The 12,762-nt window shown below is 46.6% G+C and overlaps 1 protein-coding gene across 8 annotated transcripts in view; it reads right to left on the reverse strand.

Annotated features, from left to right (window-relative positions):
• The window catches only part of PWWP2A (PWWP domain containing 2A), a 57,424-nt gene extending 45,679 nt beyond the window's left edge, over positions 1 to 11,745 (reverse strand). For 3 of the 8 annotated variants that reach the window (XR_008680015.2, XM_063706909.1, XM_004042925.5), the window contains exon 1: positions 11,035 to 11,701. Coding sequence is in view for 5 of the 8 variants with exons in the window: in XM_063706909.1 (XP_063562979.1) it covers positions 11,035 to 11,618 (584 nt within the window). In the remaining 3 variants the exon portion in view is untranslated. Of the gene's footprint in view, positions 1 to 857; positions 928 to 8,912; positions 10,032 to 11,034 lie in introns of those variants that run through there. The other 5 variants (XM_031011587.3, XM_055387516.2, XM_019028549.4 and 2 more) reach the window with 5 other exon arrangements.
• Positions 11,746 to 12,762: the final 1,017 nt, after the last annotated feature.

The following is a 12,762-nucleotide window of genomic DNA, read 5'->3' on the forward strand; positions in this document are numbered from 1 at the left end:
TATTTACAGTAAGAGGTTGAAAACCTCATCAGAAACCCCAAGTCCAGGCTGGGCGCGGTGGCTCATGCCTGTAATCCCAGCATTTTGGGAGGCCGAGGCCAGGAGTCCAAGAGCAGTGTGGCCAATACGGTGAAACTCTGTCTCTACTAAAAATACAAAAATTAGCCGGATATGGTGGCAGGCACCTGAAATCCCAGCTACTAGGAAGGCTGAGGCACAAGAATTGTTTGAACCCGAAAGGCGGAGGTTCCAGTGAGCCAAGATTGCACCATTGCACTCTGGCCTGGGTGACAAAAGCGAGAACCATCTCAAAAATAAAAAAAAAAGGAAACCCCAAGTCCAATAAAACATGCCTAGCATAGTTTGTGTATAACACATCTAGTGTATAAAATATATTTTTAAGTTTTATTTTTAATTCCATAATTTGTTACAGGATTTTTTTTTTCATTTTTTTTTTTTCTAGAGTAGCTTCTCCATGGACAGAGCAGGGCTACCCCATAGGCAGAGTGGCCCGGAGGATTCTTTAGACTCAGAATGAAACCAGGTTTAATGCCCAACTAATAATCACTTCTGAAAAAGATCATATTAATGCAACACGCAATGGAAGAGCTCACTCTCAACACATACTGCACAGTAGTGGGCGTCCTAAAGCTGTGTGGGTCAGGGAGTGACTGGCACTTGCCTCTTCTCTGTTTCACTGTGTAAAGCCTTTACTGACATCTTGGCATATAAGCAGAATAATCACCAAAAAAATATTACTTATAATGTACCACAACACAATCATTCAAGCATACTACTTGAGGGCCTAAGTTCTCAACCTGGACACTGTAGTATAAGCCACTGATACCACTACTCACTGCTTCACCAGAATGGCTGTATATTTTTCCCACCAAAAGTAGGGCTATTGCACCATACGTTTCATGGTCTCTGTAAAGAAAAGAAATCATTGTCTTGGTTTATATTTCCTCAAAAAACAAGTAAATTTTCTACAAATTGCTTTTAAGAACTTAGTGAAAACTGAAGTTTCCTAAGGAAATCATCGATTATTTTTAATGCAACAGTACCCCCATGTACACACACACAGTCAGTATTTGTAAAAACATCAGTTCTGAAATACAGCTAGCTACACTCTTTAATATGCATATACCACAAAATTAAAATGCACAAGCATTTTTTTAAGCGATGGGGTCTCAGTATGTTGCCAAGGCTGGTTCAAACCTCAGGGTTCATGTGATCTTCCTGCCTCAATCTCCCAAAGTGCTGGGATTACAGGCAAGAGACACCATGCCCAGCCACACAAGTTTTTATTTTTTTTCTTCAGATAGAGTCTCACTCTGTCACCCAGGCTGGAGTGCAGTGGCAATCTCAGCTCACTGCGACCTCTGCCTCCCAGGTTCAAGCAATTCTCGTGCCTCAGCCTCCTTAACAGTTGGGATTACAGGTGCACACCACCACACCCAGCTAATTTTTGTATTTTTAGTAGAGGTGGGGTTTCGCCATGTTGGCCAGGCTGGTCCCAAACTCCTGGCCTGAAGTGATCCACCCACCTCAGCCTCCCAAAATGCTAGGATTACAGTCATGATCCACTGCACCCGGCTACACAAGCATTTTCAAGCATAAACCTTTACTTCATGATTCCTTATTTCCTGTCACATCCCCTGCTCCAAAAAAAAAAATGATTCAGAAAGACCCTTCAGGATTTTTCACTTTTTTCCCCCCATTTAAAAGCTTCTGCAAGAAGATTTTTAAGGATTTCCAGGTGGCTTTATAACTATGAGGAGTGAAGAACTACCTCTTCAGAAGCCTGGGCTGAAGGCTTTTGCTCTTTGCAAATAGTCTTGAGTGGTTCAATTTTCTTATGTCTGCAATACTAAACTTAGGACTGTGTTTAAGGGACAGACCTAAAAGTTTGCCAGCAGGTAAGATATCCATAATCATCTCTACTGACCCAAAACAAGGAGAGGCTTTGAAGAGAGGCCTTGATAAGGCTGTGGTTCTTGCCCTTTCAGTTTGTTCCTGAGGGACAATAACTATTTTAAAACATGGAAATGCAAGAGGATGCAACTGGGAAAAAAAAAATTATATATATATATATATCCAGAATGTAAAAAATTCTACAAAGTCCATGGATTAACAGTAAATTGCAAGTGAATAAAAGTAACAGCAGAACTACAGATGAAAAGGACAAGAAAATTAACCAACTGCAATGTATGAGCTTTATTTGGATCCTAATTTGAAAACTGAACAGTCTTGAGCTATTAATTTTGACAGTCCTTTTTTTTTTCTTTTTTTGAGACACAGTCTTGCTCTGTCACCCAGGTTGGAGTGCAATGGCACAATCTCAGCTCACTGCAGGCTCCGCCTCCCGGATTCCAGTGATTCTCTTGCCTCAGCCTCCCGAGTAGCTGGGATTACAGGCACACACCACCACAGCTGGCTAATTTTTTTTATTTTTATAGCAGAGATAGGGTATCACCATGTTGGCCAGGCTGGTCTCAAACTCCTGCCTTCAAGGGATCCACCTGCCTCAGCCTCCTAAGGTGCCTGGCCAACAGTCTGACATTTTAACAGTGACTGAATATTTGATGATATAAAAGGATTACTGCTGTTATTTCAGGTGTAATAATGGTAGTAAGATTGTTGTTTTTAAAGTCCTTATCTTTTTAGATATCTGCACTGGCCGGACGTGGTGGCTCAAGCCTGTAATCCCAGCACTTTGGGAGGCCGAGGCAGGTGGATCACCTAAGGTCGGGAGTTCAAGACCAGCCTGACCTACATGGAGAAACCCCGTCTCTTCTAAAAATACAAAATTAGCCAGGTGTGGTGGCACATGCCTGTAATCACAGCTACTCGGGAGGCTGAGGCAGGAGAATTACTTGAACCCAGGAGGCAGAGGTTGTGGTGAGCCAAGATCATGCCATTGCACTCCAGCCTGGGCAACAAGAGCGAAACTCCATCTCAAAATGAAATAAAATAAAATAAAATAATAAAGTTCAACAAAAAGGCTGGGTGCAGTGGCTCACGCCTGTAATCCCATCATTTTGGGAGGCCAAGGCAAGCAGATCACCTGAGGTCGGGAGTTTGAAACCAGCCTGGCCAACATGATGAAATCCGTCTCTACTAAAAATACAAAAATTACCCGGGTTTGGTGGTACAAGCCTGTACTCCCAGCTACTCAGGAGGCTGAGACAAGAAAATCACTTGAACCTGAGCAAGACTCTGTCTCAAAAAAAAAAAACAACAAAAATATGACACACCAATGACTTATTATTTTGCCTATAATAATCACTTAGGCTGGGTGCAGTGGCTCATGCCTGTAATCCTAGCACTGTGGGAGGGCAAGGAGGGAGGATTACTAGTCACTTGAGGCCAGGAGGTTGCAACCAGCCTGGGCAACATAGCGAGACCCAATTTCTACAAAAAATATATATATTTTTTTGAGACAGAGTTTTGTTCTTATTGCCCAGGATGGAGTGTAATAGCATGATCTCAGCTCACTGCAAACTCTAACTCCCGGGTTCAAGCGATTCTCCTATCTCAGCCTCCCAAGTAGCTGGGATTACAGGCACATGCCACTACGCCTGGCTAATTTTTGTATTTTTAGTAGTGACAGGGTTTCATCATATTGGTCAGGCTGGTCTTGAACTCCTGACATCAGGTGATCCACTCACCTCGGCCTCCCAAGTGCTGGTATTACAGGCGTGAGCCACCGCACCTGGCACTTTTTTTTTTCTTAACTTGCCAGGCACAGCGGCATGAGCTTCTAGTCCCAGGTACATGGGAGGCTGGGGTGGGAGGATCACTTGGACCCAGGAGTTCAAGGCTACAGTAAGCTATGATCACACGACTGCACTCCAGTCTCTGTGATAAAGTGAGACCCTATCTCTAAACAAATAAAATAATCATTAAGACAGTTTAGAATCCTGAAGGAATGCTTATATATGTCAAAATTTAAAAAGCTAAGATTAAGGACAAAATGAGAACAGGAAAACCCAAACTGAATTTGTAGGGTTAATTGATTATTCTCATCTGCTAGCATTTAGACTACTGTCATTATGACTAACGTCATATTGACGTTGCTAATGACCTCAGAAGCAGACAGGTAATTTAAACTAAGAGAGCTTGGGTATAAAACAACAGTGGCCGGGTGCTGTGGCTTACGCCTGTAATCCCAACACTTTGAGAGGCCAAGGCGGATGAGCCTGGGCAACAAAGCAAAACCCTGTCTCCACCAAAATGACGCAAATTAGCCAGGCATGGTGGCATGCACCTGTAGCTGCAGCTATTTGGGAGGCTGATGTGGGAGGATTGCTTGAGCCCAGGAGGTTGAGGCTGCAGTGAACTGTGAGTGTGCCACCGCATTCTGGCCTGGGTGACAGAGCAAGACCCTTTCTCAAAAAAAAAAAAAAGGAAAAAGGAAAAAAGAAAAAAAGAGCACAAAGTAAGCTAGAGAATGCATGCTTCACTTAAAGGCGTCCAGTTCTTTTTAGAAAGAGTCTCGCTCTGTCATCCGGGCTAGAGTGCAGTGGTGCGATCTCGGCTCACTGCAGCCTCCACCTCCCAGATTCAAGCAATTCTCCTGCCTCAGCCTCCTGAGTAGCTGGGATTATAAGTGCATGCCACCACGCCCAGATAATTTTTTGTATTTTTAGTAGAGACAGGGTTTTGACATGTTGGCCAGGATGGTCTTGAACTCCTGACCTTATGTGACCCACCCACCTCAGCCTCCCAACTTGCTGCGATTACAGGCATGAGCCACCACACCCGGCCAGGCATCCAGTGTTAAGTAAATACAATGCTAAACAAAATCTGATTTTAACCTGATATTAAAAATATCCTCAAAATTACTGTGTCATTTATGGGCCAAAGAAAGCTACCTAGAAGATAGAAAGGAGGACATAACAAACCAGGGTAGTACAGGGAAAACCAGGCCACCTGGTCATTCTGTTCATTTTACATACAAACTGAGGCGTAAAGTTTGTTTGCTTTGTTTGCTTGTGTCTAAGTGAACTGCCCAAAGCTAAATCAATTAGCCTAAGAACTAGGAAATGGAGCTTAGTAAGGCACAATGATTCGCCCAAAGGCACAGTGCTAATAGGAGAGGTTAGTACCAATATTAGAAACTAAAGCCCAGGCCAGCAGTGGTGGCTCACACCTGTAATCCCGACACTTTGGGAGGCCGAGGCGGAGGATTGCCTGAGGTCAGGAGTTCGAGACCAGTCTGGCCAACATGATGAAACACTGTCTCTACTAAAAATACAAAAAAATTAGCCGGGCGTGGTGGCGTGCGCCTGTAATCCCAGCTACTCAGTAGGCTGAGGCAGGGAACTGCTTGAACCAGGGAGATGGAGGTTGCGGTGAGCCGAAGTCCCGCCACTGCACTCCAGCCTGGGTGACAGAAGCGAGACTCTGTGTCAAAAAAAAAGAAAAAAAGCCCAAGCACCTAACACTCTGTCCAGTCAATAATTTACTATTTAGTACCACTTTCTTTTCTTTCTTGAGTTATGTATGTCCAGCTCCTTTTTTTTCACAGAATGATTCTCCTCAAAAATGTGTTCTCCAACCAAATAAATCTGAAAATAATGCAAAAAATAATAATACAACAGGGAGGGGAAGCATTTCAAATGATTACAAAAGCAGACTCTTAGTCATCCACACATATATTAAATCCTGTGTTCTAGACTCAAACACCTTTTCCACACAGTAGACAGCTCTTCCAATTTTACAAAGACATTTCTGTACCATGCATAACGTAAGCATAAAATATGGAAGAAATTTATAAAAGCAATAACTAGCCCTTTTGAAGACTGAAGAAAAGCACAAATACATTACACATTTAGTCTCCCAAATGTTAGTCTCACTGGAGAGGCAAGAACCAAAACTTCAGAGCTTACTATGTATTCCCCGGTATTCAGCTAAGGAACTAGTGGAGTCTCCAGAGCCAGGTTTCACAGCTTTTACCCAACTAAAGAATCTGCTTGGCTCCAACAACTATATCCTTTATATTATCTCCACACAGGCAATGAAATCAAGAGAAGCACTAACTTTCAGAAATACGCAACTTTCAGAAACATGCCATTCTTTATTTTCTGCTTAAACTAAAACTTAGCCCAACTAGCTTTCTAATATGCAAGTAGAAAAAGCAAAGGTTTTAGAATGGGATCAACCTACATCTGAATCCTTGCTTTGCCACTTACAAGTTAACTGGCCAAATTAAATGAGCCTCCATTTCCTCCTGTGTAAATTAAAAACATTACCAAGGTTATAAAAAAAACTAAAGCATGAGGTACAATGTCTAGCATATAATGGACACTCATAGAAAGCTCCTAATTTTTACCTAGAGGTTGAATTCAATGGCCAAATAAGATACAAATTACTTTAAAGCAACTGATGAATATGGCCTTAGTAGAGTCTAAAGTATCTTGGCTGGGTGCAGTGGCTCACACCTGTAATCCCAACACTTTGGGAGTGTAGAAATGGGAGGATGGCTTGAGGCCAAGAGTTCAGACCTGGCGCAGTGGCTCACGCCTGTAATCCCCAGCACTTTCGGAGGCCGAAGCAGGAGGATCACTTGAGGTCATGAGTTCAAGATGCGCCTGGCCAACATGGCGAAACTCTGTCTCTACTATAATCCCTTGAACCCTGGAGGCTGAGGTTGCAGTGAGCCAAGATTGCACTACTGCACTCCAGCCTGGGTGACAGAGCAAGACTCTGTCTCAAAAAAAAAAAGAGTTCAGGCCAGGCACAGTGGCTCATGCCTGTAATCCCAGCACTTTTCAGAGGCCAAGGCGGGCGGATCACCTGAGGTCAGGAATTCAAAGACCAGCCTGGCCAACACGGTAAAACCTCGTCTCCACAAAAATAACAAAAATTTGCCCAGCACGGTGGAGCATGCCTGTAATCCCAGCTACTTGGGAGGCTGAGGCGGAAGAAGCACTTAAACCTGGGAGGCCGAGGTTGCAGTGAGCCAAGATTGTGCCATTGCACTCCAGCCTAGGCAACAGAGCGAGACTCTGTCTCAAGGGAAAAAAAAAAAAAGAGTTCAACTAGCCTGAGCAACATGGTAAGACCCCCATCTCTACAAAAAATTTTAAAATTAGCCAGGTGTGGCCGAGTGCAGTGGCTCACGCCTATAATCCCAGCACTTTGGGAGGCCGAGGCGGATCACGAGGTCAGGAGTTCAAGACTAGCCTGGCCAATGTGGTGAAACCCCGTCTCTACTAAAAAATACAAAAAATTAGCCAGGCGTGCTGGCATGCGCCTGTAGTCCCAGCTACTCAAGAGGCTGAGGCAGAAGAATCACTTGAACCCGGGGGTGTGCAGAGGATGCAGAAAGCTGAGATCATGTCACTGTACTCCAGCCTGGGTAACAGAGGGAGACTCTGTCCAAAAAAAAAAAAAAGAGCACAAACTCAGTAGCCCTGGGTTCCAGCCTAGTCTCTGAAACGGACTGGCAGTCATCATGTCTGTGCTCAATCTCGAGATTTCATTTGGATGAAAATATAGCTGGCTGGCTGCAATGGCTTATGCCTGTAATCCCAGCATTTTGGGAGGCCAAAATCAGAGGATCGCTTGAGCCCAGGAGCACGAGACCAGCCTGAGCAACATAGTGAGACCCCCATCTCTACAAAAGATACAAAAACAGGCTGGGCGCGGTGGCTCATGCCCGTAATCCCAGCACTTTGAGACGCCGAGGTAGGCAGATTACCTGAGGTCAGGAGTTAGAGACCAGCCTGACCAACATGGTGAAACCCGTCTCTACTAAAAATACAAAAATTAGCCGGGCGTGGTGGCGGGCGCCTGTAATCCCAGCTACTCGGGAGGCTGAGGCAAGAGATTCACTTGAACCCAGGAGGTGGAGGTTGCACTGAGCTGAGAGCATGCCACTGCACTCCAGCCTGGGTGACAGAGTGAGACTCTGTCTCAAAAAAAGGAAAAAAAAAAATTAGCCAGGCATGGTGGTATGCACTTGTAGTCCCAGCTATTTGGGAAGCTGAGGTGGAAGAATGCAGTGAGCTACGATCCCAGCACTGCACTGCAGCCTGAGCAACATAGCGAGACTCTGCCTCCTAAAAACAAAAACAAAAAAAAACACTGTCTCCTGGATCCATCAGTAAACCCCAAAACTGCACAGGAAAGTGTGCAATCAAGTGCAAATTACAATATATACTGGCAGGTCCGTTTTTCCAGATTAAACTGTAAAAAAAAGGAAATCCAACTAGTCAATCATTAGTCCAATAATAATTCCTTGAATTGCTAAATTTTAGTGTTTTATTGCCTCAACATTTCCACAATTTTTTTTTAAGACAGGGTCTCATTCTGTCACCCAGGCTGGACTGTGTGATCTTAGCTACTGTAACCTCCACCTCCAGGGCTCAAGAGATCTTCCCACCTCAGCCTCCCAAGTAGCTGGGACCACAGGCACAAGCCACCACGCCCGGCTAAGTTTTATATTTTTTTCATAGAGACAGGGTTTCACCATGTTGCCCAGGATCCTCTGGAACTCCTGCACTCAAGTGATCTGCCTGCCTTGGCCTCCCAAAGTGCTGGGCCCCTGTAATCCCAGCTACTCCGGAGGCTGAGGCAGGAGAATTGCTTCAGCCCGGGAGGCGGAGGTTGCAGTGAGCCGAGATCACACCACTGCACTCCAGCCTGTGCGACAGAGCAAGACTCCGTCTTGGAAAAAATAAATAAATAAATAAATAATAGTAATAGGATCCTTTCACTTCAGAATATTCAAATGGAAAAGGTTCATATTAGGAATAGCTCTTCCAACAAAAGAAATTGCTGTTTCTAAGCACTGATAGCATGAGACCAAAACTCAATAGCAATTCTCCACTAAAGAAAATTTTTTAAAAATAAAGCACTAACACAATGAGCACTTATCCATTCCATTTCCAAAAACAACTTACCTTCTGCACCTTCCTTTTGCAGATTTGAAATCCAGATTCTCACACAATCACTGGCCATCTCTTCTGTTTCATTCAACAGCATACACACCACAGTGTCTCTTACTATTATATACATCAGTAGAGGCCGGGCGAGGTGGCTCATGCCTGTAATCTCAGCACTTTGGGAGACCAAGGTGGGTGGATCACCTGAGATCAGGAGTTTGAGACCAACCTGACCAACATGGTGAAACCCCATCTCTACTAAAAATACAAAATTAGCCAGGCGTTGTGGCACATGCCTGTAATCCCAGCTACTTGGGAGGCTGAGGTAGGAGAATCACTTGAACCAGGGAGGTGGAAGTTGCAGTGAGCAGAGATTGTACCACTGCAGCCTGGACAACAAGAGCGAAACTCCGTCTCAAAAATAAATAAATAAATAAATAAATAAATAAAATACATCAATAGAAAGCACACTCACCTTATTCTGCTTTCTAATTATGAAAACAGAAGTGCAGGCCGGGCGCAGTGGCTCACGCCTGTAATTTCAGCACTTTGGAAGGCCAAGGCAGTAGTAGGATCGCTTGAGCCCAGGAGTCTGAGACCAGCCTAGGCAGCACAGCAAGACACTGTCTCTATTAAATAAGTAAACAAACAAACATAAACAGAAGTGCAAATGCCCTAATCCAAAATTATTTTTAAAAAAGATACTTGAGGCCAGGCACGGCGGCTCATGCCTGTAATCCCAGCCCTTTGGGAGGCTGAGGCGGGTGGATAACCTGAGGTCAGGATTTCAAGATCAGCCTGGCCAACATGGTGAAACCCTGGCTCTAGTTAAAAAATACAAAAATTAGACCAGCATGGTGGCGCACGCCTGTAGTCCCAGCTACTTGGGAGGCTGAGGTGGGAGAATCGCTTGAACCCAGGAGGCGGAGGTTGCAGTGAGACGATATGGCGCCACTGCACTCCAACCTGGGTGACAGAGTGAGACTCCGTCTCAAAAAAAAAAAAGATATTTGAGATTAAATAATACAGAATAACTGCTCTCATCTTTCCCCTCAAACACCATACTTGAATATGAAATTTTAAATGGCTTTTTTCCCCAAATGGGAAAGAAGGATTCCTGGGTCTTGATGGGAGAGCAAGCAAGTTTAAGAGTAAAACATACTAATAAGCCATTGCAAACAGGTGAGATACGATCAGAGTGTGTGTGCTGTTGCAGGAAACAGAATGGAAAGCCGTGAATGGGAGTCTCTGCACTTCACATCTGCAAAAGAAGAGAATAAAAAGGTTAACTCCAGACTTAGAACAGGTTCTCTTCCCCTGTTGAAAGCAGAGCCCAAAAACATTTTAAATCAAAAAATGAAAATGTGGTTAAGCCAAATTTGTAGATGAACTCAACCTTCTTGTCCTTAATACATAAACTGAATCCCAGGTGTTAGAAGTTACTTGAACATTTTTATGCTACACCACCTTGACATAAAGGATTTTTTAAAAATCTCCAATCTCTTCTTTAAACTTTTCTTAAGCTATCATTAAAATTAGCAAAATATGCTTCTCTGTTGAATGGTTAACCTAACGGGAATGACTTCTAACCGTAAGAATTACAGTTAAAAGGTTCATTTTAACAAATGCTCTTCCCCCTGTAAGGAGTGACAGGTAACCTTTTGGGAACCCCAATGTACACACCCCTTTCTCCAATCCTGCTAAAGTTAAACGTTAGAGGACAGACAAGTGCCTCCTCGCAAGCAATACCCCCGCCCCCCGCCATCCCCCCGTCCAACACGCCGTTCTCTGCAAAAATCCATCTGCATCTTGCATTAACCCACCCGCCCAGTGACGGTGACTCCAGGCCAAATCGCAGAAGAAGACCAGGCGTGAGAGGTGAGACCTGTGAGCCCATCTGCACTCGCACCCTCCCACCTGGTGGCACACCTGCCCCGCAGGCGCCCACCTGGGGCCGGGACCGCCCTCTCTCGGTCTCGCGCGCCTGCCCCACTCCAAGCGCGCGCCACGCGCCGCGCAGGACCAGAGGGCGGGGCCCCGGGCAGCGGGGAAGCGAGGGCTCGGGGAGAGGGGGCCGCCCGGGCTCACTCCCTCCCTGGGGACCCAGCGGACCGGAGCGTGCTGGGGGCGAGCGCGGTACCTTTTGGACAGATCCATGAGGACCCCGGAGAAGAGCTTCTCCCCGAGGCGGAACGACACGACGAGGGCGTCCTCAATGATGTGGTCCAGCGTGACCCGCACCTCCGAGCCCGGGATCAGTTGCGACACCGTGGAGTCCCCGCCCGCCGGCGGCACGAACGCCAGGGCTACGGGCTGAGGCAGCGGCGGCTCCTCGCGCTCCTCGGGAGCCGGGGGCTGCTCCGGCGGCGATGCAGGAGAAGGTGGAAGTTCGGGCCCTCCCTGAGGCGCGGCTGCCGCCGACTCCGCCACCCGAACGGACAGTTTCTCCTCAGCCTCCAGCTCCGGCCCCACCGCCTCTGGGCTGCGGGCGAGCTCCCCTGGCGGCGGCGGTGGCGGCGGGAGCGGCGGCTCGTCGGCCTGAGGAGCGGATTGCTGCCCGTCAGTCTCGCCATCCGGCACAGACGCTTCAGTGGCCGTGACCGGGAGGGGGTCAGTGCCGGCCTCACTGCCGGGGATGGGCTCCATCTCCGGCTCGGCCTCGCCGGCGCCCCCCTCCCCGGGGGACGCTGCAGTCGCTGCCGCCTCTGCAGCCACGGCCGCCATTTTCTTCCTAGCTTCTCCCTCCTCCAACTCTGGCTGCAGCGGCGGCGGCGGCAGCGCTGCTTGGTTCCCTGGGCCTTCCCCTCCCTCCCGCGAACACTTTCGTCCCGCCCTTTCCCTGATGCTCGTTTTTGGCACCTCGCCATTGGTTGCATTCTACACCCCTCCCGCACTTGTGATATTCCATTGGCCAGGGATGGACGTCTATCATCTAGTCAGTCCATCCTTCCCACGCAGAGTAGGAACTTCTCATTGGCCAGATGTGTTGTCAAGTGTGGAATCTGAGTGGAGGAATAGGGGGCGGAATCAAAGGGGGCGGGGGAAGTCACAAAAGAGGAGCCATACACTCATCGCCTCTTGCTATTGGCTGGAAGAGGAAATAAAGTTTTATGATTGGCCTACGCTTCTGCCCATTATCAGTCAGGTCTTTGGAGGTGGGAGAAAGGAGAGAATCATGTGGCGTGCCACTTCTTTCAAAGGCGGCCGAGGGGAGGAGTAACAAGGGAATGCGGGAGGGGAACCGCTTCCCAAGAATCTCTGCGCAGAGATCCTTAGAATAAATGTTATTTCTAAGCGCGGACTTCTTGCGGCCGCGTGTGGGCACGACAGGCTTCTTTGGGAAAGACAACTAAAGTTTGAAATACAATCCTACAGACACTTTTTGAGTGCCTACTATGCTAGTCACTGCACTAGGTGCTGGGGAATAGAATGTTCAAGACGTTCTCCATAACCTCATAGCAGCGGGCTCCAGCGGCCATGAGGAGTACGAGGAGTATTTTCCTTGACTTCTAGGAGTATGATGAGTATTTTCCTTGACTTCTCTCCACTTCCTAGGAACAAAGCACCTACTTATTAATATTTCAAAAATAGGAAAATGCTCGTGAAAGAGGAGAGACACCATCCTCACTGGATTAAACTGATGACTGTTCCAGGAAGGGGTCTTGAGACATTGCTGGACTGATACGTGAACACTGCTTGTTCTCTCCAAATCCACTTGCAAAGTGGACGCACCTGGTCCCTGCTAAAGCCTTTTTCTTTCCTGGCTTCTCCAATGCCACGAGAACAAAAGATCTCTCACTTCAGTGTCCTGACGCCCCTACTTCTCTTACTTCCACATCAAGTCTTTTCGTTTGTTATCTCTGGAAGA

The sequence above is a fragment of the Gorilla gorilla genome, chromosome 4 (genome assembly GCF_029281585.2).
Source record: "Gorilla gorilla gorilla isolate KB3781 chromosome 4, NHGRI_mGorGor1-v2.1_pri, whole genome shotgun sequence".
NCBI lineage: Eukaryota > Metazoa > Chordata > Mammalia > Primates > Hominidae > Gorilla > Gorilla gorilla.